At 42.7% G+C, this 26,974-nt stretch overlaps 1 protein-coding gene across 1 annotated transcript in view; it reads right to left on the bottom strand.

The window, feature by feature from the left end:
* The window catches only part of PEPD (peptidase D), a gene marked incomplete at both ends in the record, with an annotated part of 168,936 nt that overhangs the window by 115,614 nt on the left and 26,348 nt on the right, over window positions 1-26,974 (bottom strand). The window contains one exon of the mRNA XM_079541307.1: window positions 3,448-3,600. Coding sequence (XP_079397433.1) covers window positions 3,448-3,600 — 153 coding nt within the window. The remainder of the gene's footprint in view (window positions 1-3,447; window positions 3,601-26,974) is intronic.

Genomic DNA, 26,974 nt, shown 5'->3' with positions numbered 1-26,974 from the left:
AACTTCACTGTGGCCTCCTGGGAAGTGCTGCAGTAGCAAAAGCAGATTGCAGAGAAAAGAAGGGAGACAGCAGGCACAGAGTGAGTTCTCCATGCTGGGATACGGTCTGTGAGTTTCTGCTGTATGTACATCACTCTTGGACACACAGAAGCAGCTTCAGCAAGAGGCTGAGCTGATGCACAGCCAGTGCACAGCAGCCACCTCCTACCACATTCAGGCAGCACAAGCACTGCAAAGAGCTGAAGACATTTCTACAGGATTGTACTCAACAGAAGCTACCTTCGGGGAAGAGAGGTAATGAGCTTTTATGTTAAAATAAGAAGGTTATTAATAAATTCTAATGCTTAAAATGCTACAGAAAGATACTGCTGATTCAGTCCCATTTGCCATAGGTCTGCACTCACGTTTTCTGGAGCGTAACTACAGAAACACTGAGGACTTGGTGTGAAGTTTTTGGATAAGGAAAAAAGAATCTAAGGGTACGCCTCCTCTTATTTCCCTTAGTTTTTAACACACCAAAGTTATACTTGAAAGCTTCCGTAAGACAGAGAAATGCTAGTTTACCAATAAGACCTAGGATGGAAGTGCCCCTCAGCCACAGCTTCTTTCAGCTTATTGAAGCTATTTTTCTGAATGGCTGATGAGTCTTTTTTTCCTTTTTAAATCAGATATACTTCCAGCTGAGATGACAGAAAGCTACAATTAAACTGTTACTGCGCTAAAATGACAGGAACAAACCACCAATGGGCTTAACCTTGGAGAAGCAGAGCTCCACACCTTAATTATGACATAGTTTTCACAGGCAATCTGGAAAGTAACCTTTCATTTATAGCTGCATAAAATAACCTCCTGAAAGGCATTATCAGCATCAGAAAAGTAAACCCTGTAATCTTGCACTGCGCACACAGCATAAAAGAGCTAATAAAATATTTTATTTTACTTGTTTATAACTACTTGATTTAACAGTGCAAGTCATTTTAGAAGGTGAAAGATTGCTCCTACTAATCCAGTTTTCATATGATCTGCCCAGGACTGCAGCTGATGGTGCACAAAACCAAAGCGTTTATCTGTATTACTTCCCACACACCCTTGATAACCCAGCAGTACAGCAGCAATAATTCCAAGGGCTACAGAGTACCTGTTGCAGAACACTATCATAGCGTGGAAGCACAGCATTTGTGTTGGAGTATCCCAGCCTCTAGCAAAACACAGCAATTTTTTCAAACAACTCTAGCAAACGCTACTGCAAGTTTTAAATCAGATACCAAACCTTCAATAAGTTAAGAGCAAGACTTGTCAGGTGCAAAGCAGTGGCTCAGCAACTTGGCGTTACTGAAGAAGCTGAAAACCAAGTAAGATCATCCCTTGACTATCTTCATGCTCACATTATTGCACATATAAAAGGAAAGAGAACAATCAGATACCCTTACGCCACAGGTCACTCTCAAATCTTGGTATGCTAATAAGAAAACAAAACCAAAAACATAGAGGTTTTAGCACAACCTTTACTGGTAATTTTTTTACTGCACTTAAAACTTTTGACAAGCAAAAGGAGACCGAAGGAGAAATAAACAACTCAGGCAAGACTTCTCACTGGTAATCTCCATGAACCACTTCAGGAGTGCTTTTTATTGTATCTTAACACTCAAGTTGAAAGGCATCATAATTTAAAATGACTTATCTGCAATTTTTAGTTAATCCCATTGTAAAATTCTTCCTCCTCCTACATATAACAGATGCTACTCTCCCTGCTTGAATTTGATGCCACAATGTTAATCATTTGATTCTATTCAGTTGGTTAGGATTTGCACATTTTTTCCATAGGCATAGTCTTGGTCTCTATGTTAAGACTGAGAACAGCTTCATGTGCCAGACCCTATGGCCACATCTGCAGGAAGTGGTAGGGCTGGGCTTACTTGCAAATCACACTCAGCTCCCTGGGTTCTCCGTTCATACATCAGTTAATGCTCTGGACTGACCACGCACAGTAAGCTGGGTGTACCAATATATAACTGCCTCACACATGTATCAAATACAGATACAATTACATCAACATAAAACTGCGAATTTGCCACCTAACTATACAATGTAAAAGTTCCTTCCCTACGAGGATACAAGCATTCTGTTCTGGTTTGTGATCTCTGACCAGTCACTCACTTGCAACACACAAGACACAAACACCACTATAACTAGCGCGATTCCTGGCTGCTCCTCCAAGGGCCGATTCTTCTACTGACACAGGCGCCCTGGGGCCTACTGCCACAAACTCATCTCCCAGCTGTGATGCAGAGCCACATGCTGGACAATTAGGAATGCAGTGTATTTAATGTAAGCACTGCTTTGGGGAACACGCATCTTTGAACCTGTGCAAGCTTCTGTAACTACACAACAGTCAGGGCTCCTTGCACCTGAAGCTCAGCTCCCTCATTTTTTACCAGCCTGCCCCAGAACCATTCCTCAGTCCAGTAAAAGCCTCACACAGCAGCTGCCCTGCTGCCTGCCACACACCATTTTATGATCACTTAGTCAAAAGACCATCTAAGACCTCCTTTATTTTATTATACTGGAAGTAATAGGCAGCTGAAAACATTAAAGTACATCTGCTTCTTTAAAGGACACTTCTTTTTTTGCTTGGAACTGTTGGCTTTAGCTTATTCCAGAAGGGTTTTACTATCATTATTTTCAGAGGAGTTCTGTTTCGTTACTGTATGATCCATTTGACGTTTGGTTCTGCTTTGATGTGACAACCACAACATTCTGATAACCAGGAATTCCATCCTCTCTACCTGTTCAAAATAAAACCCAGGGCCTGCCACATTTTTTTCTGCTGAGATCACAAAGACAGGATCCAGTTCTCAGTGCAGGTAAGAAACCACTACTTTTCCAGCAGTTGACATTTATTTAACTGGGCCTTATTTGTTTGCCTCGAGCAAAAGACACAACCATGAACAGCAGCCTGAGCTCCAGCCAGTTTTTATGCCGCTCCCACAACAAACGGGCAGCGAAATTAAGAGTTCAGTCCCCGGGGACCTCTGGAGACCACGAGAAGTCCGTCGTCCCCCCCTCCCCCCGTTCTGGGATGTCTCTAATGGAACGGTCTCAAAACGCTGACAAGCCAGCCGAGTTCACCTGCACGAAGAGCAGCCCCCCGCTGGGCAACCCGCAGCGCCGCCTTCCCGCGGCAGCTCCGCCGCCCGCCTCAGCCAGGCGCCCGCCCGCTCCGCGCAGCCCTACACAGCACTCCCGCCGCGGTTGCGCCAGGGAGCGGCTCGCCTTCAGCGCGCGGGGCCCGGCCTCCCACAGCTCGGCGCGGGAGCCGGCCCCGCCCGAGCCGCCCAGCGAAGAACCCCGAATCCCGCGGGCCCCTCCGGCCCGGGCACGGCGCGGCTGCCGCGCGCCGCCCCTCACGGTGCCGGGCGGCGCCCGCGGCCGAGCAGCGACGCTTACCCCGCCGCCGCGGCCATGTTGCCTCGCCGGACTTCGGCTGTCACGTGACGGCGGGGCCGGGCGGGCCGCCGAGGAGGCGCGGGGCGGGGCGGCTCCTCCGAGGGGCGAGAAGGCGGGAGCTGAGCGGCACGAGGCGAAGCGAAGCGGCGGAAACTACAAAAACAAACAGGACGTGATCGTTTTTAAAAGCAGGCGGCACGCGGTCTCCGGTCCCGGGGCGCCGCTCGTGCCCCCGCCGGGCTTCCCTCAGTGCCCGACGTGGCCGCGGGGTGCCCAGACCATCGGCACGAGGAGCGTGTTTAAAACCAAGGGATTTACAGCCGCTCCTACGCGGCGCGCCGCGTTCGGCCAACTCAGTTCGGTGCTCCGAACTCCGCTCCTGCTGACGCACAACCTGAGTACGCAGTTGATCAGTTAAACTTCTCAACTATTCGGACGTGTGAACATTCAATGTTACACGTTTGGTATGTATATAGTTGTGTTTTTCCATTCACAAGAAACAAATGGAAAGCTGAATATTGCAGCAGTGGGTTCAAGGATGTCACAGCTCTTCACCCGATTACTGACGAGCAATTTTTAACGTTTCAGAAGTCGAGAAATAGGTAGGTTGCAGACTTGTACAGAGGTTCACAAAATATTTTACACAGAGCCTGAAGTTCATATTTAACAGATCCGTACACTCTTATTAAGAAATGTACATAATTAAAAGCCTTCTTCAGTTGGTGAAATTGACCACCAGGTTGGAGGAGAAAAACACAGCTATTCCTGCATAGCTGGCTTTGAAGTGGAGTCTGAAAGCTGCAGAGCAATCAAAGGGAAAGATTGATTGCAGAAGTCTGGAGAGGAGTGTGTATAATAAGAAAATTGGAAGAGTCAAGTAGTCATCCTCCAGTGCTTTATGGTTTTATGCCCAAGGGTCACGGACCCATACTACAAAATATATAATGAAGTTTCTTCCATGGACTTCCCATCTGACAAGAAACAAATATTTATTTTTGGTTCAGATAAACAGAGACAGGCCCATTTTAGACATTATTATTGATAGGCTGTTCAGTTGCAAGGAACTTCCTTCTGTTGATGTAAACACTGAAGAAGATCTTTAATGTGAACTAAAGTAAAATATTACATTATTGTGAGTCCCTAGAGGGAATCCTTTCTGTGTAAACTTAGGCAGAGAGGAAGGAGACAAGGAAGCTCACCGTCTCCTTTTCTTCTGACAGAAATATAGAAGGGGAAAAAAAAGAAAGCCCTCAAGATAGTTTTCCTGTTCTCACAAAGAACCAAAATTGCTTCTGACAGGTTCTTGGTGATACCAGGCAAACTACTTGCAGGCAGACCAACAATCATATACAAAAAGGATAGAACTCACCCAGCTGATGAAGGGGTTTTCTGGCAGTACAGCACTTTTTCTCAGGAAGCAGTTTGGATCTGAGAGATGTTCTCCCTCCCGTGGCTGGCCTTTATTGGAGCCCAGCGTGGCTCCACCTTGGGTCCACCCCTTCTGGTCAAGCAGGGAGCACAGGTGCATGCAATTTGCCCATGCCCAGCCACAGCCCTTCACCAGGTCCTTCATCATCAGTTCAAGCCCCAACCTAGCAGTTTCCCTATACTTCCAAAAAATGTAATGAATGGCTTCTGGTACCTCTTGTCCTCTTGTCCAGAAAAGGTCTCCTGCCTTCATGTATCTACTTTCTAAAACAGGTTTTCTAGGTCTCTTACTCCAGTTTATCTTATTTCCCTCATCTCTTACCCTTAGTTACTTTACTCTCTTTCCCAAAACAACTGCAAGAGTTAAAAGAGTTACCTGTACCGTATTAAATCTCAGGGAAAATAAGACTCTATTTCTTCATTCCTTAGGGAAAAAGAAAAATTACTTTATACTGTTTGTTACCTAAAACATGCTGTTTTTCTGTCTCATGACACGACAGAATGCAACTCCCACTATATGCACAAATTAAACTCATTTGCAAGGTAGTTGTACAGGCAGCCAGTTGAAAAGCCAACCATAGAAATTATACTGAGAACAGACTGGGTGCAAGACCAGCCTTATAGCAAACAGATAATTCTGATTTTTTTCTTTCTGCTGCTTTTCACTCTGTAACTGAGATAATGCGATGGTAGGCCTTAATATCTCCATGACTTGTTTAGAGCATTTTCCTCTATAACAAGATTAAAATGACCTTTACTGTTACGTACCTCCCACTACTGGTTCGCCTGCATGGTAAAGAATGTTCTCTCTCACACTGAAGGCCTGATTTTGCATTTTTGGTGTCTTCGAAATTGCCACAGCAGTTTGGGTGTACATGAGAATAATGACGTACTTCTTAAATAGGGAAAATTATAATCTGCAGAATGAGACAAAACAAAGATTTGAACATAAGTATGCCCCAGTCTGTTGTGTCCTTGAAGAGCTAGTGGAGGAGGAACAGCCATTCTGCAGTCTTGCTCTGAGTCCAGGCAGGGTCTCTCTGAATCAAGCTGCAGACAGTCCCTGAGGATCCCTAGGAAGATTCCCTTTCCGTCGCCCTGGGACTCAGTTGTGTATCTCCTTCCAGCTCCAGTTTGCAGAGCTGCACTTCCCTTCTGCCCAATCTGCACCCTCTGCTCAGGAGCACATTTGGGTCTCCCGGGAAAGGAGGAACCACGAGGGTCCCTTGTGTCCCAGCGCGTTTGCCTAACAACAACAGTACAGCAACGTCAGTAAATGTCAGCAGACGAGGTACTGCCTGTTCTGAGCGCACTGCTGTGAGTCAACAAATGCAGCTCTTCTGCCTGGCCAGCCCAGCCCAGCCTAGTGGATTTCTGACTTTGTTCAAAGTGTTTTAAAACAATGACTCTTTGGTAGCTCTTTCATCTCGCAGGACCTTACCTCTCCCCAGGCTTTGCCAGATAGCCAAAACTAACTACACTGCGTGATACTAGACCAGATCTGGAGGTTGGTGGTCCTGCCTGTGGCAGGAGGGGTTGGAACTTGATGATCCTTGGAATCCCTTCCAACCCAAACCATTCTATGATTCTAAGTTCTTTTTACTCTTGTAATGATTTAAGATGTCTCATATTTTTTTACACTTGGCAGAAAAGTCTTTAGAAATATTAACGGCAATATTCCTGTAACAACTGGTCACTTCACACTTAGACAAAAAAAAGCACTGATATATTGGTACCAGGATTTTTCACTTTTCTGTGCATTGCTGTTCATCCCTGTTAACTAAGGATTTTTGTTCTGCTGTTCAGGCAGGATCTTAGAGCTCACCTTAGTGTCTCAGCAGCATCACTGAGCGTACTCATAGCTTCTACTGCACTATATGAAAAGAAACGGTGTTAGGTTTATAAATTTATTTTCATAATGCGAAATTTATATAACCGTTGTTATAAATTTTCCCCTGGTTTAATGGTACAGTAGATGAAAATTCAACTTTAGCAAGGGCAGATGCAGTCCAGATACAAACTGGGAAAAATGAAAGGACACCGTACCTGTAATGACAGCATGTGCTACATGAGCATGTCCTCTCCTTTCTGCCCTCCAGCTCTGGCCAAGTGTCAAAGGAAGAGGTAAATACACTCTGACTGCTGCATAGTGCTTGAGCTTCTCTCCTGCTTTGGGAAAAAGTAGTTGGTGAGAGACCTGATCATCTGGGGCTGCCATGAGAGGCACAGGGCAGCAATGAGAACATCATATTGTAGCTTACTACGATTCTGACCCACCGTTGTCATGACATGAACTGGTCTAAGATCCTTACTTGAATATATTATTTCAGCACAAGTTTCTGCTACCTTCTAAATATCTGAAGAAATTCAGTTTTATACATGCCATCACAAAAATTAAAAGTAAATGTTGATTTATCTGTGCACAATTTTTTTCCATAGATCAGCTTGATCTGTTTTCCATTGATTATTCCCCCAAATTTTTGGAAGCTAGAGCATTGCTGGCTGAGATGCTCCATGACCTTGTATGTCCAGATGGAAAGGCACTAGTTAAGCAAAGAAGAGCAGATAAAGCTTGTAGATAAATTAGTGAAAGTATTTTATGTATTGTACAGTCAGCAGTTAGTCCAAAGTATTTATGATTTCCTATGCTAAAGTGTGCTAATACTGTTTGGTTTATTTTATTTTGTTTTTAATTGAATTACTATACACACATCCCTAACATTTCCTCACTTGAAGAGGTACTTGCTCTGCCTTTGTTTGATACAACGGCCATAAGTCTTTAACTTGGAATTAAGATTACAAGGTCCCTTCAAAGTAACAGATTGAACAAAAGCATCTGCCTTCGGCATTTTCATTATGAAACAATTTTGAGTAAATTTTCCCTCAAGCACTAAATGTAGACTGCTATATTGATTTTTTGGATCTTGAAATAAAAGCGTGATTTTCCCAAAGCCTGCTTGAACTAAATTATTATAAAAGACAAGAAAGGTAAAGCATTACAGTGCCTCATTACTCTCCCTGTTGACTTTCACTTCATTGTAAGTAAATCCAGTATAATCAAAATGTGCCCACTGAGGTCTGACCAGTCCAAGGTAACTTTGCAGTACCTTGACTGATTTTTATAAATTATTATGATTTTATTTGGAGATAACTTTTTTTTTTTTTTTGCTGTTCCTTAAATTACTCCATTTAAGTCAGTCTGCTCTCTGTGTCTGTAAGTTACTGCCACAATCTTCTCTCATAAAGCACGTATTACAACAGCACTAGCAAAACTGCGCAGAAGACTTCTTTTAAGTGGGGGTTTGATTAGGCCGTTTTGTTTTGTTTTGTTTTCCTAGGGATCAGTGGCCAACTTGATCATCTCAGTAATGTTTCTCTAGTGTCTCTGGCGGCTTGAAAGAATCAGTTTTGGGGTATTGCAACATATTGTTTTGCTTCAGTGAAAGAAGACTTCTGGATGATTTTCAGTCTGTTCATATATTGGCTTTGCTGACCCATAGCCATGAAGACATTGTTTACATTTCTCTTTGTGCCCTTTGCACAGCACCGTATGTCCTGATTTTTCTCTGTCTTTGTTTTTCTAAGCTGTGCTCTCTGATGCTACCTACATTGAAACTGTGCTATGTGATGTCAGCACGGGTCAGTAATAGCTAAGGGCCAGGTGTGAGGCACAAGCCACTATCCTCTGCTTTCTTTTTTTTTCTTGTTACCAATTAGTGCAGACATCTTTGTTTATCTGAAGTAAGTATTTTACAAAACTGGTTGTCAGACGTGAATGCAGTATTACTGCAGCTGTTACGCTCACAGTGTTACAAATGTTATTGTAGACACATCTAAATAAAAAATGACTTCACATTACCCACAATTTATTCTCTCAGCACTTCTCATTTTCAGCCTTCTCTGCAGAGCAGTGGCAAGTTGGCCGTGCTTTGAGGGGCAAACCTGAAGTGGCACCGTCAGCAGGCAGAGGGGCTTTGCACTGCCACCTGAGTGAAGTGTGGGAAGAAGCAGAGGACGTCACCACACGCTGTGACAGAGAACTGTCAGCCAGCATTTATGAATGTCTGTCCATTTGTACAAGGGGAAGGTATCATTTCCCACACAAGTTCCCTTTGATACCACAAATTTACCTGAACTCTAGCAATACATTGCACAGTTATAATACAGAACACGTTTACAAATCTTAATTTTTCTTTCATTACTGTCTGCATAATATACTCCCCACCCAATGTGTAACAAATCCTGAAACAAACTTATAATATGCTTATGTAAATATTTTCTCAAGAGATTAATGCCTCCAGGTTTTTGCAGATTATGATTCATATCTTCACACTTAAGTCACATTTCCCACTTTTTTTGTAAGAAAAATCCTCTCTTTAATTATCTACTGTTTATATGGAAATTGTTTTCCACTCTGAGGTACTGCATTAAAATTTTAAGCCGCTGGCTTATCAAGATGTATATTTTGTTGATGATGAAGAAATTGCTCTCTTGCACAGACAGATTAGACCTGACTACTAAGAGCGGCAGCTAATCTGAAATGAGTGAATACATTCTTTCAGACTTTGCATGGATAACACTTTCTTTTTCTACTTTAATCAGCCCTACCCTCCTTGCCAGGAAAGAAAGACCTGCTTCTGCTGATGCTGCCCTCTGATGGGTGGAGCAGCGCATTCATCCTTCAGCTCTGCCCAACTCACATCATCCCATTGTGCGGGGCTGTGACAGCAGGACTGCAGTGCTGTCCTGGGGCCACACCTGCCACAGCACACAGACTGCTTCCTGCAGCTTCCTGACTGAAACACGAGAGTTCATCCTCAGTGCCAACCGCTGACGCAGAGATCTACGACTCCCTGTCCATGCAAACTGCTCATCTCATGACCTCTGCATCAGACTGAGTATTTAACCCACTTGGCTCTTGGATTCAACTTAAGAACGAAGTACTAAGCGACTGGCCTATCAGATTATCTAATCGTATTTTATGCCCTATGACTACAGCAATGATTCAGTTTGGTGAGCCCAGTTTTGCTCCCCAGTACCCCAACCGCATTCCCATGAGAACATTTTAACATGGCAGCTGGGGGGGAATGAAGATTGGGCAAGAATATGCTAGAAGACAGAGAAGATAAAAAATGAGAGCTTGTGAATCAGGGAATTCAATTATCTTTTGAACTGTAAAAATGGCTATTCTACACAACTGCTCTATCCCCAAAGACAAAATACAGCCTTTCTCTCAGGCACTGGAAACTGTGCCAGATGTACAAAGCACATCCTATCTGCACTATGCCTCCTTGCCTGTTAATGAATCAACTGACTAGCATTTATTTAAAAAACAGGTCATATTTAGAGACATTTTTCAAAGAGCACCAGTTTGATAAGAGCACAAGACCGTGTTTATTTCAGAGACACAGCCTCCCTTCCCAGAAGGCGTACCTGCTGGGTTCTGGGCACAGCTGCTGCTCTCGCTGGCAGCCGCCCTGCACAGCTTATTCTGGGCATGGATATTTACAAATAGCTGCATGAGAATTAGGCTCAAAAAAATTCGACATCAAAAATAATAACCACAATCACCTTCCTTTACTGCCTAGCCTGCAACTTCAAGTTTAATTGCCTGGCTTTAACTTCACAGCCTCAAACACAGAAGTAATTTCGGTGAGATACTAATTTGCTCATTCAAAAACTAAATTTCACTCATCTATCCCTTAGTTCTGTACAAGTTTAAGCTGTTGTGAGAACACTTTCACTTGGCATTTGTAGTGTTAATTCAATCTGTGCTCTGGAGATTCAGAAAGGGAGCTCAAAGAACGTGTGTGGCTTAATTGTGTGTGTGTCACTTCCAAGCATCCCGTGTTTCAGGTGGCATCTGTCTGCATCCTTGAAAATAAAAAGGCTCATACAATTTAATTAATGTGCTGCTACAGCTGTGCCCTTTTTTTTTCCCCTTAAGCCCTGACAGGCATCTTTGTTTGTTTGTATGCAGGGGCTCTGTTTGAACTGTTGCCTGGTGTCCTTGCTTTTTATGCTGGCAGGAGAGGTGATTTTTTGTTTTCTTTTCTTTTCTTTTTCAAAAGATGTGGTAATTTTTTTACTACCGTTACCACTGACAGCAAGAAATCTTCTAGTCCTGACTGGCATCAGAGGAGGGTCAGAGATAAAGAATTTGGCTTCAGAAAATAACATGGGTTCTCACTGAGTTTGAGAAGAGAAGTGATGCCAAGGAGCAGCAAAGTGCAGGCGCTGTCCCCGCACATGGGCAGGCTGTGGTGCGCAGCCTGCGCTCCTCCCTGCCCTCTCCCCTTCCAAGGAAGGGATTGCGGCCTTACCCTGAGTAGCAAGATGTACCAGGCACCTGATAACTGGAACAGCTCCAGTATTAAACACAGCAGCGCTAATTTAGGACCTGACTTTATTCACTGTTTTACTTACTACTAATTGCACGCCTTAACTGTGCAGCGGCCATTTCTCTTCACAGCATCACCCTTTGCGTTCTACTGAGCAGTGGCAGAAAAGCAATAGCATTTGCTGCTGTCCCAAGAATGAGAAGAGAGGTGATTCTCACTTGTTTCCAGGTGTAAACTGTGGAGGAGAAACCTCTCCAGGCACAGACCTCAGCTTCACGTCCCACGCAGGGTCCCCACCTCGGCAGGGGCTCCGGCTGTGTGGGAGGTTTTCCCAACGTGGCTTTTCTGCAGTGAGTACAGGAATGCAAACCCCTGAGTCACACCCGCAACGCCTGCCTGATGACAGCTGACTAATGCTGCTTTGACAACACCCAATAGATTGTGCAGAGATTAAGGCCTCGTCAGAAATTTGTCAGCAGTAGTTCAGAAAATACTTAGTGAAGATTTGCAGAGTTAACAGCTCTGTGGGTGTTTGCTGTTTGACTCTCCACATAAACAAACCGCTGGTGCAGCTGGAATAAAATCAGCCAAGTTGTTACTAATTCAGGCTCTCTGGGCATGTCTGCTTCAGGCACAGAAATGACTGCGCTGCAGCATTTTGACACCCCAACTGATTTGAAACCACCTAGCTTCGTACTACAGGAAGTCAGCTACAGCAGCACCCAGATCATCGTGGATTCACTTGCCCAGCTTCTTGGCTTCAATGTTTGCGCCAACAGGATTAGCAAAACTCTTTTAAAACCAGAACAAGGAGATACAAAGGACTTGATTCAGCAGCAGTTTGATTCATAGAGAAAACTCACAGTAGCTCACAATAGGAGCTGTGACAGTCTGCAGAGATGGAGACAGGGAGCTTCAATCTGCAGTGGTGGACAACGGGGAGGCAGTGAGCCAGCAAATACAATGGCTGTGGGGAGGGGTCCAGCCCTCACTGTGCATCCTTTATGTCACTGCAAATGGAAAATGTCACATGGAAAAGAAGGAGACTCCTATTAGTAAAGAGTCACTGGGTGAAGTGCAGTAGAAGAAAAGGATGGATTATATTATATCTGGACTTCTTTATCTGCAGAGAACTTAATGTGCTGTGAGAGCTCAGCCTGACTGCTTGTGGAAGACTTTCTTAACTTCAGAGCCAAAGTTCAGAGACCTCAGTGACATCAGCCAGGCTAGCTGGCAGAAAAAAAACCCTTTATGTGTAATAACTTCTGATCAACAGTTACTTGTTTTATTCATGTCACTCTTGCTTGTTAGGAGCTGGTCAGACAAGCAGAACAGGCAATTAAATCACCCAAGGCAGTAGAGTGCTCACGGTGTGATAACTTCTTGCTGCAAGGAAAGACACGGCCCCACCAAACTAACCTAATGACCTAATCCTAATCTCAGATTTATTTTTAGATTCCTTCTTCCCACCAGTATGAGCATCAGCAAGTTTAAAAAGTGCAATAAACAAAAATGTAAAATATAAAATAAAAACACCCAGTACACTTTAAATCTCTACCACAAGTAGCACTGCTTGCTGAGACAGCAATCTGTCAAAACAGAACTTGCTGAGGAAAGCAGTTTCTTGCAAAAGGCTGCTTTTTTTGAGAGTATTTAGGACCATGGGTCATTACTAAGGCATGATCAGCGCTAGGTCTTCAAAAAAGTAAAGTGAAGACCAAAGATCTGTACATTAAGAAGCCTCCTAAAGCTGTGCCGACCAAGACTAAAGGGGACGACAGTAGAAAATATTATCCAAATGTTAACTGAAGAGAAGTAGTCACAAAAGTGCACTGAAGAAAGAATGAGGAATACCATTGCCAAAGGCACTGTGCAGACCTTCCAGACTCTAATGATACAGCCTGACTAACAGAGGAAGGATATGGGAGACGTTCAGCAGGAGCAGACCTCGACCTTGGAACTGAGCCCAATTCTGTAGCAGAGGCAATAATGAGAAAGGCAAGATCAAAAGAGACAGCTCTAACAAAGAGGCAGAAGAGATAGGTAAAGACAGAGGAGCAGTTACTGGGTATTTGGCTTTTTAGCCCTTTCCTTTGGGCCTGACCCCGACTTTCTTTTTCTTCTCCCTTCACCAATGTAAATCTGAGCCTGGTGATAGGGACGTCCTGTATGTGAGTTGGTGCAGCACGCCGTACACAGCATGTCTTCTCGATGCAGTCACAGTCATTATGCCTGGGTAATTTTTATTACCCGGGGGCTTTTCTCTTTTACATATCCCTAGCTACAATTTTACTGAAATCATTTTCTTTTTTTATTGGCCTCTTACATCGTTAGAGTGCCCGTGATTTCCCCAAGGTTAGATGATGAATGACAACATATCACACAAAGACAAAATACAGGCATTTGCCAAAGATAAAACTGATTTTTTCATTTGATATGTTTCCTTTTCTTGTGCAACAATGATAAGTAACCTTGATGGCACGAGCAGCACAAATAAAAGTTTAACAAGCTCTCTTCTGAAGCCAGGATCACACGAAATAATAGATTTGATAAAGATAGTAGATTTCTTCTAACATGATGGACATTCAGAAAATGTGTGAATCATTTTAAAGACAATTTCAAATATAACCATCTGGGTTCAATCCTGTTCAGGCAATTAGTTGTGCCTGAGCAGCCAGCTGGGTCCTTGAGAGGTTCCAGTGACTTCAGCAAAACCAGTGGGAATGTGGAGTGACATAGCCTTTGGTTGTCAAATGTAGTCTCAATTCCTCAGCAGCTTAGGAGAGTCCTTTCCATCTTTCCTTTTTCCAAGCCCTCTCCCTCAAACAAGGCAGCACTTACACCTGGCTGGGAAACCACAAACAGGCAGTGTGCCTCCCTCCTTCCCATCCTCCCCTCTTGGAGAGCATTTGGTGGCAGCAACAGCTCTCAGCCAACCCCATGCGGGAGATGGCTTTTGCACAGACAGTATTTTCTGTTCAAACAGGCATTCCCAGCTGCTCCCAGGAAATGGAACACGAATATCATTGCTTTTCTGGCTGAAGCTGTATGATCTTAGCCAAACTTTAATCTGACTTTACCCTTTCCTTACAAACTTGGGAAAAAGCAGTAAGCACTGTGTAGGTGTCCAGTAGGCCTCCAGCGAAGCACCTGGTATGAGACTGCTGCAGTACCTGCAGATGAAAGGGATTCAGGGATGTTCCATGTATTTCCCTGTATTAAAACAAATGTGTCAGCAGATGGTTAGATGGTTCCTCCCAAGAACGTGTAGACTCCAAAGGAAGCAGCGAGCTGGCTAAAGAAAGATTAATTCAGATGAGAAAACCAAAATAAAAGATAGGCAATAGATGCTATTTAATTATGTTAAATTCTTCAAAAAATCTAATTATCAAAATCTCCAAGTGAACATTTTAGGCTTACTGAATTGGAGATTAATATCTTGATGACAGAATATAAGGATACCGAGTGTTTCAAATGCTACAGCAGTATTTTAAATCACATTCTATGAATACACCTATCCATACAGCACTGGAGGAAAAGCAGCTAGTGAATTTTGTCTTGCTTTCTTCCATCCTGGCTCTTTGCCCCCAAATACCGAGCTGACACCTTGGTTACTTCTATCCACCTTTTTCAGGACCCGATCCCAAAATGATTGAAGTTCACTTAAAGACTCCCAAGGTTTTTGCTGATCCTTGTATCAGAATTTCTTCCATTACCAGGAGGCTGTGAAATACACGTATGACAATTTTAATTCTAATGCTGCTGTGTATTTCAGAAGCTGCAATCACAAGAATATTCAGACTGTTCTTTAAAATAGGGCACTTTCTACCAGTTCAGTAATTAAACCAGTATTATTTGTGCTCCACAGGAATTATGTCTATGGCTGAGATGGCTCCAGCTCACTCCAGACCCACCTCTGATACTTTCCCCCAATCCTGAATGGCTCGGCCCTCTCTTGAGCGGGAAGTCAAACCATGCTGAATATTGATTTGAAAGCAACCAGACACCATCCCTGGGAAGAAATAGTAACACAGTGCATCACAGCAGAGATTACGTTTCTGAGAACTGAACCGCTGTGTTATTCTTCTGGGGAGAAATACTGAAACAAACAAACAAACAAAAAAAAACAACAACAAAACAAAAAACAAAAAGACAAAATCACGAAAGACCACAAACTGTTGCTAAAAATCATTTTTAGAGGGAAAAAAAAAAGTAGGACAGAATTTCAAAGTGGGTTTTTAAGAGAAGAGCTAAGCAGAAAGCATAAGTAACGTGTAACCCAGCAAGAACTTAGAAAGAAGTTAACCTGCCTGAACTTTTGAACTCAATCTTTCCACTGTACTGTCATATATACAAATGACATGGAGTTGGAAGCTACGATTCAAATTTTGCAGATGAGATTAAATTTGAAGAAGCATAAGAATCATTTCTAATACAATGGAGGCGTTAGATTGATTATACTCTGGGATTAACAGATGGTAATTGCAGATATATGAAGACTTAAAGTCTTCAAGCAAAGAACCTGAAGAAGAAATATCTATTATTTGGAAAGGCACTGGAGCAATCTACCTCACAAAATGGATAAAACTTACCGTTGTAATATTGTTAAGGTTTTCAGCCAATGTACATACGAAATGAAAAATATAGAATCAGATTGCTTAAGGAATAATGGAAAGATAAAAGGACCGGCAGTTTTATTGTCTGAGTCACTGGTTAGATGTCACAGACTTCAATCACTGAAATGAAAAAATATTTTCATTATTCCAGTAGTGAGCTGTGGAAGAGTAATATAATTAAGGGCGTCCTCAGACAGTGTCAAACCTCTGCTATCACATGGAAGAGTCAAGACTAAATCAGGATATTCCACCCAGGGAGGTTAGGCTGCCGCAGATGACTCCCCACTGACAGCAAGCAGGAGCACATGGAAGCAAGCAGACCAGCTCCCTCACTGAGCAGTGCTAATTCAGCTGTTCGCATCCACCCTGCAAATGCAGCATTCATGACTATACATCTGGCAGTATTTGTGCTCTTCGTGAAGACCATATGTGGAATCAGGTTAACACAAAGTGTATGGGGAAGTACCCAAACACAGTGTAGCTCTTTATGTAAGATATTTTTAGACACCATGTTAGCACAGCAAGATGCAAGTGGGAATCCCCAGTGTCTCAGCATTCGGCAGCAAGCGAAACAGATCCAGATGCAGCAGTTATAAAATCTCATGATTGAATCTAATGTTTCTGGGCTTCCAAGAGGCTTTCATATCCAAAGTTCTGCCAATCATATATAAATTGCTGACAAAACTATGAAAATCAAAACTGAGGGTTTAAAAATGCAAAGTTTTTCCTGAGTGATCATAATATTGATAAACAGACGGGATGGGTGATAGGAACACAGAAGCCTCCCCACACCAGGTGCAGAACTTCTGTTCTCGCCTACACGCACACAGCCATGGCTGTCTCTCTCACCCATGTGCCTTCAATTGAAACTATTTATTGTGGATTTTCTAAAAAATCCATAAAAGCCACGTATATGCTGCGGAGAAGTAAAATGATCAAAGTATTTGCAACAGCTCCTACCTTGTGTTGTCCTGGAACAATCAATATTGGTCATAGTATGATTGGGCATTACTGTCACAGGCCTGTGCTGTGAAACCTTAATGAAAGGCAATGTTAAATCTGTTCTCATAGCCAACAAGAAAAAGATCACACTCACCAGACTCTTTTAGCTACAGTGTGCCATCCTTTTGTTCACTTACAGAGATGATTAAGAAGAATTAAATGTTGATCTGTTTTTCACAAGAACAGAGTGTGATTTCCAAACTTAGGCCATTTGCAAACAAAGGAAAGTTTATGCTATTCAACAGCATCCGTTGAAACTGAGAAGTCTCCTGACAGATTGGTGGTGGGGTCCGCAGAGCCCTCCTGCCACAGTATGTGCCAGAGCCCAGAGCAAGCCTTTGTGGGGAATGGAGAACAACCTATCTGCCACATGCTAGCTTTGGGAGCTTGAATTTGAGCAGGGCATTTGTACGTTCAAAAATAGTATGAAATACTATTATTATAGTAATACAAAAATAGTATGAAACCTGCTGAGAAGTGGCTAACTGGAAAACACCAGCTTACAAGAAGACCCCAATCTTACGTGCTTCAGCCAGAAGGTGAGAAGTTGAACCCCTTTTTGAGGTGAGGCATTCCCTGGCCTTCTGGCCAACACCACTTCACAGGAAATAAAATAAAAATCAAATGGACAGCATTTTTACATGGACAACTTGTAGCAACAGAGCTCCTTGCAGACATGGCCTTCTGCTCCAAGCCCAACCCGTCCCCACGTACACTAACTGGGGCCTACCTTGAGCCAATGTATCTGAAAACCCTGCCTAAATGTCCTCACATCTGGAAAAAAAAAAAAAAACATTTCAGCTGTATCTCGGTTGGTAGTGATTCCTTGTTAATTCTGAGCAGTAACATGACACACCTGTGTTAAAGTGAACAGGAGAACTTGCAGGTGTCATAAGGGCGTTCTGATGGCTGGGCTATGCACTGCCACCATTTCTCATCATTAACTGATGGAGAGGTAAGGGGTGCACACGTGCACAGATAGCAGTGCTTTATTTACCTCTAAGACCTGGCAACTGTGGCTTCAGGAGGCGCTGACCAGAAAAGAGCTCACTACTGTGCCCTGGCAGGGGCAGCAAGTTGTCAGCTGGGAGCTAAGCCCACCTATCACACTGATTCTCCTGACATGCTGCCCCTAGTGATAACAAATGCAATCAAAAACAACAAAAGGTTTCAACTCACGCCAGGGACCAAAAACACTTTGGAGAATGAGTTTTTAAAGAGCAGAGCTTCTTTTTGTGAAAACTGTGAATTTCAAGTCCTAGCAGATTTACCTCCAGGTCTTGTTAAATAAATAAATAAATAAATAAAGTATTATAAAAGTCTTAGCTGATTGAAAATGATGCTTATTTTCAGTGCTCTCTTCCTGTTTTATTTCCATTTGAATATAGACTTAATAGAATTTTCCCCACAAAATGTGAGGTCTGGAAAATAGGGAACTTTCTCATCATGTTTTACTGCCTAAACCAGACCTTCTGGAGACAGTTTTTGCTTTGCAACAAAGACTGTTTTAGAGGTGACAAATGTGACTATGATCAATGCTTTATTAAGGTCAGGTTCTCCTCTGAAAACATGCTCAATTATTTTAAATAATAGCTGTTGTGTTTGTTGTGATTTTCATTTGAATTGGTTTCTGGATAGAAAAGGAATTTGTTCTCAATGCCTACAGTCCTTGTCAAGCTACCAAAAGCATAGCAGGAGCTGTTGAGAAAGCATGCGTTCTCATATTAAAGCTATTATTCTGACCAGAGCTGGCATCTGCAGCACAGTACCTATCCTTGTAACTAGCTCTATTTCCATTTAGATATGCTCTGTAGCAAAAGCAGCTTTGCCCTTGTAGCCACTGCAGCAGCATGGAGAACTTTTAAAATAGGAACAGACATAAAAGATTTAATTATTCTTACCTAGTCTGCATGTTCACACATTTCTCTCTTGAGAAAACAAAAATTCTGTGCATATAATTGCTTGCAAAGCAGTGCTTAGATGCATTCCTGACTAGACACTAATTTGCCTGCAAATATATAGCAAATGCCACTATGCCTAAGCCAAAGTTCTGAACAAAGAAACATGTTTGAGACATCTGTATCTGAAACATTAGCAAATACTGAATTATGTGCACTCATGCTGTATTATAGGGCAAGTTGTTATGGCAGTCTTCTCATTAAGAAGCCATCTGAGATAAAGTTATATTAAAAAGCTGTATAGATTTCAGAATGCTAAGCCAATGGATATGCAGTTTTTGATTTATTTATAAAGAGCATCACATCGAAAATACTAAGTGTTGTTAAGTGTTCAGGCAATTGCCAACATCAAACCCCTGGTCTCTTGCTGCAACTGCACAACTTGCCTGAATGTGATGGCTAAAGAACTGCATATAGATGTTGGTTTTTTTTCCCTCTGAAACATGGACAAAAAACTGGGCTGTGCAAAAAATTCATCGTCCTTGGGAACAGAACACTTCATTCTGTGTGCTGTCGTGCTGCATAGGTACCAAAATTATGGGAAGGCACAAATAAGGGAGACAAGAGGACCTGCAGGGTGTAGGGGTGGCTGCTGGAGGTAAATCTGAGGCACTACCATGTGGCTGTAGGACCCTGTGCAGCATCCACTCTGCTGCAGCAGGGCAGCATCTGAGCTGAGCACTGGGCTGCAGATTCCTCTGGAGCCTGACTTCTCTTTCTGCCAGTGACACAAAGAGACTTCTGTTAAGAACACACAATGCTGGGAACCAAAGCTGAAGTGAGCTGTATTCTCAGCCTGCTGGTGATAGAGCCATGCTGTTCTGCTAAATAGATTTGAACTTGGAAATGCTGAAGCATCACTTCAAAGTTTAGGACTATAATTTTAAAAGCCTAGTTGAGAATTCTATCAGAATATGTAAATTACATGCTTAAAACTGAGTTTCTATGCAAAAGCAACACATGCTCCAACAGCCTATTACTGACATGTTTTCTGTGCTGAACTATCTGTTCAATTTGGAAAATTAGAGCTCCCAACAACAAATTTCTAACTCCGATTCTGCTATATGTATGATATTTGCACAGATTATCATGCAAGAAAATTGATAGTTCCATAAACCAGAAAGCTTGTACTAAAGTCACGAAACAGGTGTTTACAGTCTTATTACTGTTTAGTCCTTTATGTAAGTGTAAAGTGACACACAAAAAAAATCTCATGATATGACGTTATCCCCATCTCAGAGTGTGAAAAGTGAGTAACAACATGGTTACAATTTTCTCCAAGGAAGCTTTGAAGAGATCCCATAAGGAGGACAGAGGAGGACGATGAAACACAGATCTGAAAGCACAGCACATCCTGCTGTCTCTCTGCATGAAGATTAGTGGCCCACCATGCCCCAGTGGAATTGCTCTGCAGTTTTGCACTGCAATAGGAGGAAGAGAGCAAAGAAAATTAGGGAAGAAAGCACCATTTGAATTTGTATTCTAGTAAACACTGTACCTCAAATGTTCATGAATTCCAGCTATAATTCTGCTTTGGATGATGATCATAAGAATAAATACTTCCTTCTGGTTTCTCATGGATTTAAGACTCCTCCAGGCAGACTCTCAGAGGAATGAGATGCTCACTGTGGGCAGTGAGGGGGTGTTTCCAGTTCTGCTACTTACACTCTTTATGAGATTCTTTCTTTTTTTTCCACAACACCCCCACCCCCATTTTCTCTCCTCCTTTGCACTAGTGCATACAAAAAACATACATTTTCTTCACTCTCCCTCCACAATGCTCCATCATCTTGTTACTTCTGCGGACAAATGAGGCCAAGAGGCTATAAGTTCAACTTCATTCCATAGCACAAAGACTGGGGAAAATGATAAATGTTCGGCAAATCACAAAGTGTTATCCTGCAAACTGAAGAAGGTACAAAGCAGAGCCATCTGGCAGTCTCTCTTTCCTCCCTCTGAATCGCTGTCACATTTCAAGATCAGCCTGTGTTTTCCATCAAAAATTGGGAATCCACGGGCCATGGGCTGGGAAACATCTATAGGGTAGGTGGAGTGGGGGAGCAGTAAGCTTCAATCTTTTTTTTTTTTTTTGTATTGATATAGTTCCCATCTGCTGCTTCTACTTCAGCAAGGAGGAGAGTAGCAGCAGCCAGATGATAGATGGTAAGTCGGTATTTTCTGGTCACTGTCATGAGTGTTAGAGCAATCGAGAAGAAGGACCAAAGTGCCTGGGGGTCCCTGTTTCCTTAATTCACCCAGTCTACTGCAGGATATCCCTCCTCTGGAAAAAATGTGTCTTTTCGACACAACTCGAAAGCTGCAGCTCTCTTGATATTTGGTTCCATATTACTGCATTTGAGCAATAAGCTTCTGCAGTGAACAAGAGGAATGTGAGCACAAATTCAGCTCTTGAGATGAAAAGAGAATTTTTCTCTATGTATGGTCGTGATTGCTTAGGCTCTGTTTGAACAGAGTTCATGCATAAGCATGGGTACCCGCGACAGCGCAGGCCAGGATACACTGCGTGGGATAGATGGGTCAGGACATGCACAACACAGAGGATCTGCCAAATGAGGGATGACAGTGAATCACTTCCATTTGTGATGTGAAAGAAAACCCTGCCATTTCATTCTACATACTTGATCTCCCCTAAGTAGCTTCCCATTTGTCCTATAAATAAATAAAAACTTCACCTGTGAGAACAGCATGCTCAAAGCAAGTGAAAAGGCTTGTTCTCTTACCAAGCAGGAAAATTGTATTGGCTGCAGTAGTGACAACAAGGCAACATTTGTACAGCCCAGTGAACCCTGGGAAAGAAAATAAAATAGAAAAATGATTCATAGAGTAGGTTTAGATTTACTATGCTTGCTGTTCAGTTTGTTCATTTCTTTACAAGTCCAAGATTTTTGAATTTTGGAGAATAAAATACTACCTTCACTAGCAAAGCAGAACTTCACTGTAATCACAGCCCTGACCCAATTATTTCAATCTGTTTGACAGTCATTCGCTTTTACAATAGGGGACTTCATTCTAAACTACTGCTCTTTCACACTGCAAAGACTGCATGAAGATAGGATCATGCCCTTTTTTTTTCTTTTCCTATACATGCAACAACGACAAAAACTGTGGGGATACATTCTTTAGTAGTTCCTTCTGAGGACGGAATATTTGGAAGCATGTATGCAGTTGTGTAAGTCACAGAGGATGTACTTTATGTCTTAGTTCCATATTTCTTCCATAGAAGAACTACATTTTTTTGTCTTAAAAACAAGCCATAAATTCTTGGTCTCAGTACGATGCTTAAGTAGGAGTCACTCTTCTGTCCTATGACACAGAAAAACACGGAGTGTCTGTTAAGTGCTGTGGAAATATTGTCCCTTAAAATGGCACACAAAATGCCATATAATGCAGAATACACTTACGTCTCTAAAAGTACACTTTCACTCATACTAAGTCCTTTGAACAGTTCTACTGAGCATTACTATTTATTTGATTGGGGCAGTATTTACTGCGACACGTTCATGCTAATTTTTAGGCAACTGCCTCAGTCAAATTTATGATATAAGTTGTTCTTGTTTAATCCATTCACTAAGGCTTTTCATTAAAGTAGAACAGACTCTATAAAGGATTCAATGTGTAATGCAAAGATTAGCTTTTAAAATAGAGTTATTTCTGCCTAAGTCATCAAATATTACATGTACATGGGTCTAAATTCTGAGAAAGTCAAGTGAAAAAAGAAACTGTCTCTAAAGAAGATAATACCGTGGGTACAAAGTATTAGAAGGAATTCTCTGTTTTCTCAAACTTTCCTTTCTATTTCTATATTCCAGTATTCCTCACCAAATCTGTACATATTCCCTTTCTGTACCCTGCAGCCTCTTTGCCCATCTCTGCTCCTGAGATTCCTGGCATCTGCATCTCTTCATCTAATGCCCTCCCTCATGCTTGTCTGAGGCACTGGAGATAAGAGATGCCATCCTTCAGAATTTCTGCAGTATCACCACTGATAACTACCTAAACCTTCCATCCTTGTTCAGCAAAGCTTTTACCAAAGCTAATAATTAAGGAGTCAATGAGTAATTTTCTCTGGTTTGGATCTTAATGCTGTGTATTAAAATGGAAAGAAAAGCAAGGAGATGCTGTCAGTTAGTATGCTAGCATTTGGGTACAGATTGAAGAATCAGTCTTTTCCTCAAATTAGAGCACACGTGAACTCTTATGAACAAGGCAGAACATATCAACTAAACATACAAATGAATTCTGAAAAGCTATTTCTAGTAATAATTAGCCACTGATAAACCTGGACAAGATTTTTAAGTTCTCAGGAACATTTACTAAACCAAAGTGGGCAACAAGTAGGTAAAGGAATAGAGATCTTCATGGCTTCATCTACAGTTAATGGAAGTAAATGAGAAGATCTTAACAGAAATTATTGTTCAGCAGTTTGCTGTGAAGGATCTGCCAAGGGCATAAGGTAAACCCTTCAGGAGTAAAACCAGCAGTGACATACATCTGTTTGGATGTCTAGCAACGCACGTTCAAAATGAGCAAACAAAGTCATGAAGAATCTGAGCAGCTTAATAATTTGGCCTACATAATTTCAAGGTCCTGACAAGATGCGCTGGTGAGCCAAGGTAATGTGAATGAGGTGTAGTGCTCTGCTACACTGCCACAAAGGGCAAAAAAATTGCTTGATTCATATTTGACAAAAAACTGATGTGACTCTTTTGATTTATTTGGAATAAGGTGTAAAATGATTCACCTTCCTCCTTCCCATCTTTATTTTCAGTTTCCAGAGCAGCATAAATGACTAGTGAATAGACTCAATGAATATGTATTAGATCAATTTTTAAAAAATTATATGTATATATATGAATATATATATAATGTATAAACAATATTTTTACATTTTTCATAGAATTATAGAATTGCTTGAGTTGGAAGGCCATCCAGTCCTCTGCAATGAACAGGGACACCCACAGCTCCATCAGGTGCTCAGAGCCTGGTCCCGGCTGACCTTGGGTGTCTCCAAGGATGGGGCATCCACCTGCTCCCTGGGCAACCTGTGCCAGTGGTTAACCACCCTTAATTTTTTTTTCATTATATAAATCTCCCCTGTTTTAGTTTGAAACCATTTCCCCTTGTCCTATCACAACAGACCTTATTCAAGAGTCTGTCTCCTTCTTTTGCATAGCCTCTCTGAATACTGACAGGCTGCTCTCAGGTCTCCCTGAAGCCTTCTCTCCTCCAGGCTGAACAGCCCCAGCTCTCTCAGCCTGTCCTCATAGGAGAGATGTTCCACCCCTTGGGTCATTTTTATGGCCCTCTTCTGGATGTGCTCCAATAGCTCCATGTCTCTCCTGTACTGAGGACTCCACATCTGGATGCATTACTCCAGGTGAGGCTTCACCAGTGCAGAGCAGAGGAGCAGGATTGCCTCCCTTGACCTGCTGAGCACGCTTCATTTCATGCACTCAGGATACAGTTGGCTCTGTGGACTGTGAGGGCACATCGCTGGCTCATGTCCAGCTTGCCAACCACTGGTACTATGAAGTCCTTTTTGGCAGGGCTGTGCTCCATCCTTACGTCCCCCAGCTTGTACAGATGGCAGGGATTGCCATGACCCAGGTGCAAGACCTTGCATCTGCCCTTATTGAGCCTCATGAGGTTCTCCTGGGCCTACTGCATGAGCCTGTCTAGGTCTCTCCGGGTGGCCTCCTGTCTTTCAGGCATGTCAACTGCACCACACAGCTCAGTGCAGTTTATGTTTTCTTGCTCAAGTCTTTCCTCTTCACTGAGAATTACAGAGGACCAGGAGCACAGGAATCAGAGCCTCAGGGACAGCTCATCCTTCTCCATTAGGAACAACAGCAGCGAGCACCTCATCCTCAGCAGCAAGGAGAGGACTTACAGTACCAGTGGCAACACTGACTCCACCCATCAGGACCAGTGCTCTTTTACCTTAAGAATACCAAATTACCCACTACAGTCTTGGGAACAAGGGTATAATTTCATACTGCCACAGCCTGAAGTATTCCAGTGACTGGAATTCTAGGATGCTTAACACTTTGTGTTTATTTTTAATGTTACTCTGTAAAATCAGAATCCATAAAATTCTGTAAAGACATGTCAGTGAACACTCTGCTGGTGAGATAAGATGCATGTTCACTTAATCCCCAACATTTTTGCTGTATTTTTCCTGCTGTTCTTGTTGCGCTCAGTTCCTTTACTGTTGGCTTGGTAAAGCTGAGCATCATGCTACTAGTTGCTGAGGTATACATGGGGGAAAAAACAAACACCCTAGGAAACCCTAACTGACAAGACTACCAAAAGCACCGAGAGGAAGCAGCATGGTCCCCGCATGCGGGTGGCCTCAGAACACAGCAGACACAGCAAAGCAGCAGGAAACTGAACGATGCTACAAAGTTGTGGATCAAACCACTGCAAGTGTAAGGAAGTGTAACTACATCCAAATCAGCAGTTGTGTCTGCTTTTCCAAGTGCAGTTTTCTGCCAAAAGCACATAGCAGCAGCATGCAGCTGCAGCCAAGGCCAGTCAGCCTTCCGGAGAGCCCTGCTGGCCCATAAGGAGGGATGTGCTGGGAAGCCCAAACCTCTCATTTTACTGCTTCTGTTCGCTGCATGCTAGGAAGTCTGCTCTGCTTATGAAAGTCTGAAAACAATGAATTCCTATGTAAGTCACATGGCTGCACATCACCTTTTCTCTGCAGGGAGGAAGGTGAGGATCAGCACAGAAGCTGAAACTTCAGCAACAGGTGAAGTCCCCAGTGATTCACCCCCGAAGCCAAGTACCTCAGACACTACAAGCAGAAGCTTAGGGGATGCTGCAAAGTAAACAGCAGCACAAACCTTACCAAAGGACAAACCTTACCAAAATTAGTGAAGATTGAGCCACATCCTTTTTAAAGCCTTCAGTTCTGCATGGCAGAAATTACAGTGATGGTGCATCAAATCCTGATGTGGATCAAAGCTCAGACTGACTGTTTTCACACACTGGCCCTATTTAAAATAAAGGAATCTGAGAAGGGCAACAAGTGATAAAATATGCTCCAAAGGCCAAAATGTAACCTTCAGCTACTGCTCAGACAGAGGCATAGATTAACTTGCTGTGAGACACAGGAGCAACAGCACAACCAGAATGAGCAAGCCAACTTTTGCATTTGATACTGTTTAATCATAGTGAAATATGATAGCCGTACACCGTATGTCCCCCAATCAGACATTCCTCATGTTCTTACAGCAGACCTGCTCATCTTTCTTCCTAAAACAAATAATCTCTCAGTCTCACTGTAAACCACTGGTGACACTTAGTATTCTGATCACTCCATGCAAGTCCACCTGGTATACAGTGTCTTAAATCCAGGCACTGTTACGGCTATGCCTTTCCACTGGCTTCATGGAACAACACAATAGTGCCATTCAGTGAGAAGTAAATTTAAATTCCAATCCTCAGCTGATGAGGTTTATATAGGTATTTTTTTTAGATTTTTATGCATCTTGAAACCACATCTGTCAAAACATGTTAACTAAACAATACAATACCTAAATGCTCTCTGCAATATCAAGAAGCTTTTTCTTCCTCCCATTTCAGTGGTTACAAACCTTTTTGATCTTAACCAGTGACAAAGGATCATTGAAAAAGTCCCCACTGTCTGGTAATGTCTGGAAAACACTATTTATCCTCGACAGTTTATCAATGTGTCATTTAGCTCAAGAAGATTATAAAACAGGATGAAACACAGCAGCACCAGAGGGAATTGCAGAAATCCTGACAACACCCCCACTTAGCTCCTGGCTTGTCTGCCCCCACATCCCTGCAGATAAGGATCCTGCCCACATTCTTACTCCTCTGCCTTACGGATGGAGCTGTGCAAAGCACTCTTTTGCCTGGAAGCAGATGAAATCCCCGACACTACTTTTCCAGTGTGAGGTGTGATACCTGGTGCAGGGAGATGAAGCAGCACACAGCACTGACAGTGAAAACAATCAAGATCTCGGATCTACTCCACAGAGCACCAATATCACCAGGAGGCGTTTTTGGGAACCCCAAGTCCTTTGTGAACATTTCTGTTCTTCTGTAAACTGAAGTCTCTGACAAGAGTGGAAGGATAGACACCAGCCAGCTCTAAGTGCTGTGCTGATGGAACGATAACAGTGTCCTG

The sequence above is a fragment of the Tetrao urogallus genome (genome assembly GCF_951394365.1).
Source record: "Tetrao urogallus genome assembly, chromosome: 12".
NCBI classification, from domain to species: Eukaryota; Metazoa; Chordata; class Aves; order Galliformes; family Phasianidae; genus Tetrao; species Tetrao urogallus.
The sequence above is the reverse complement of the archived record's forward strand: the minus strand, read 5'-3'. Positions and strand labels throughout refer to the sequence as shown.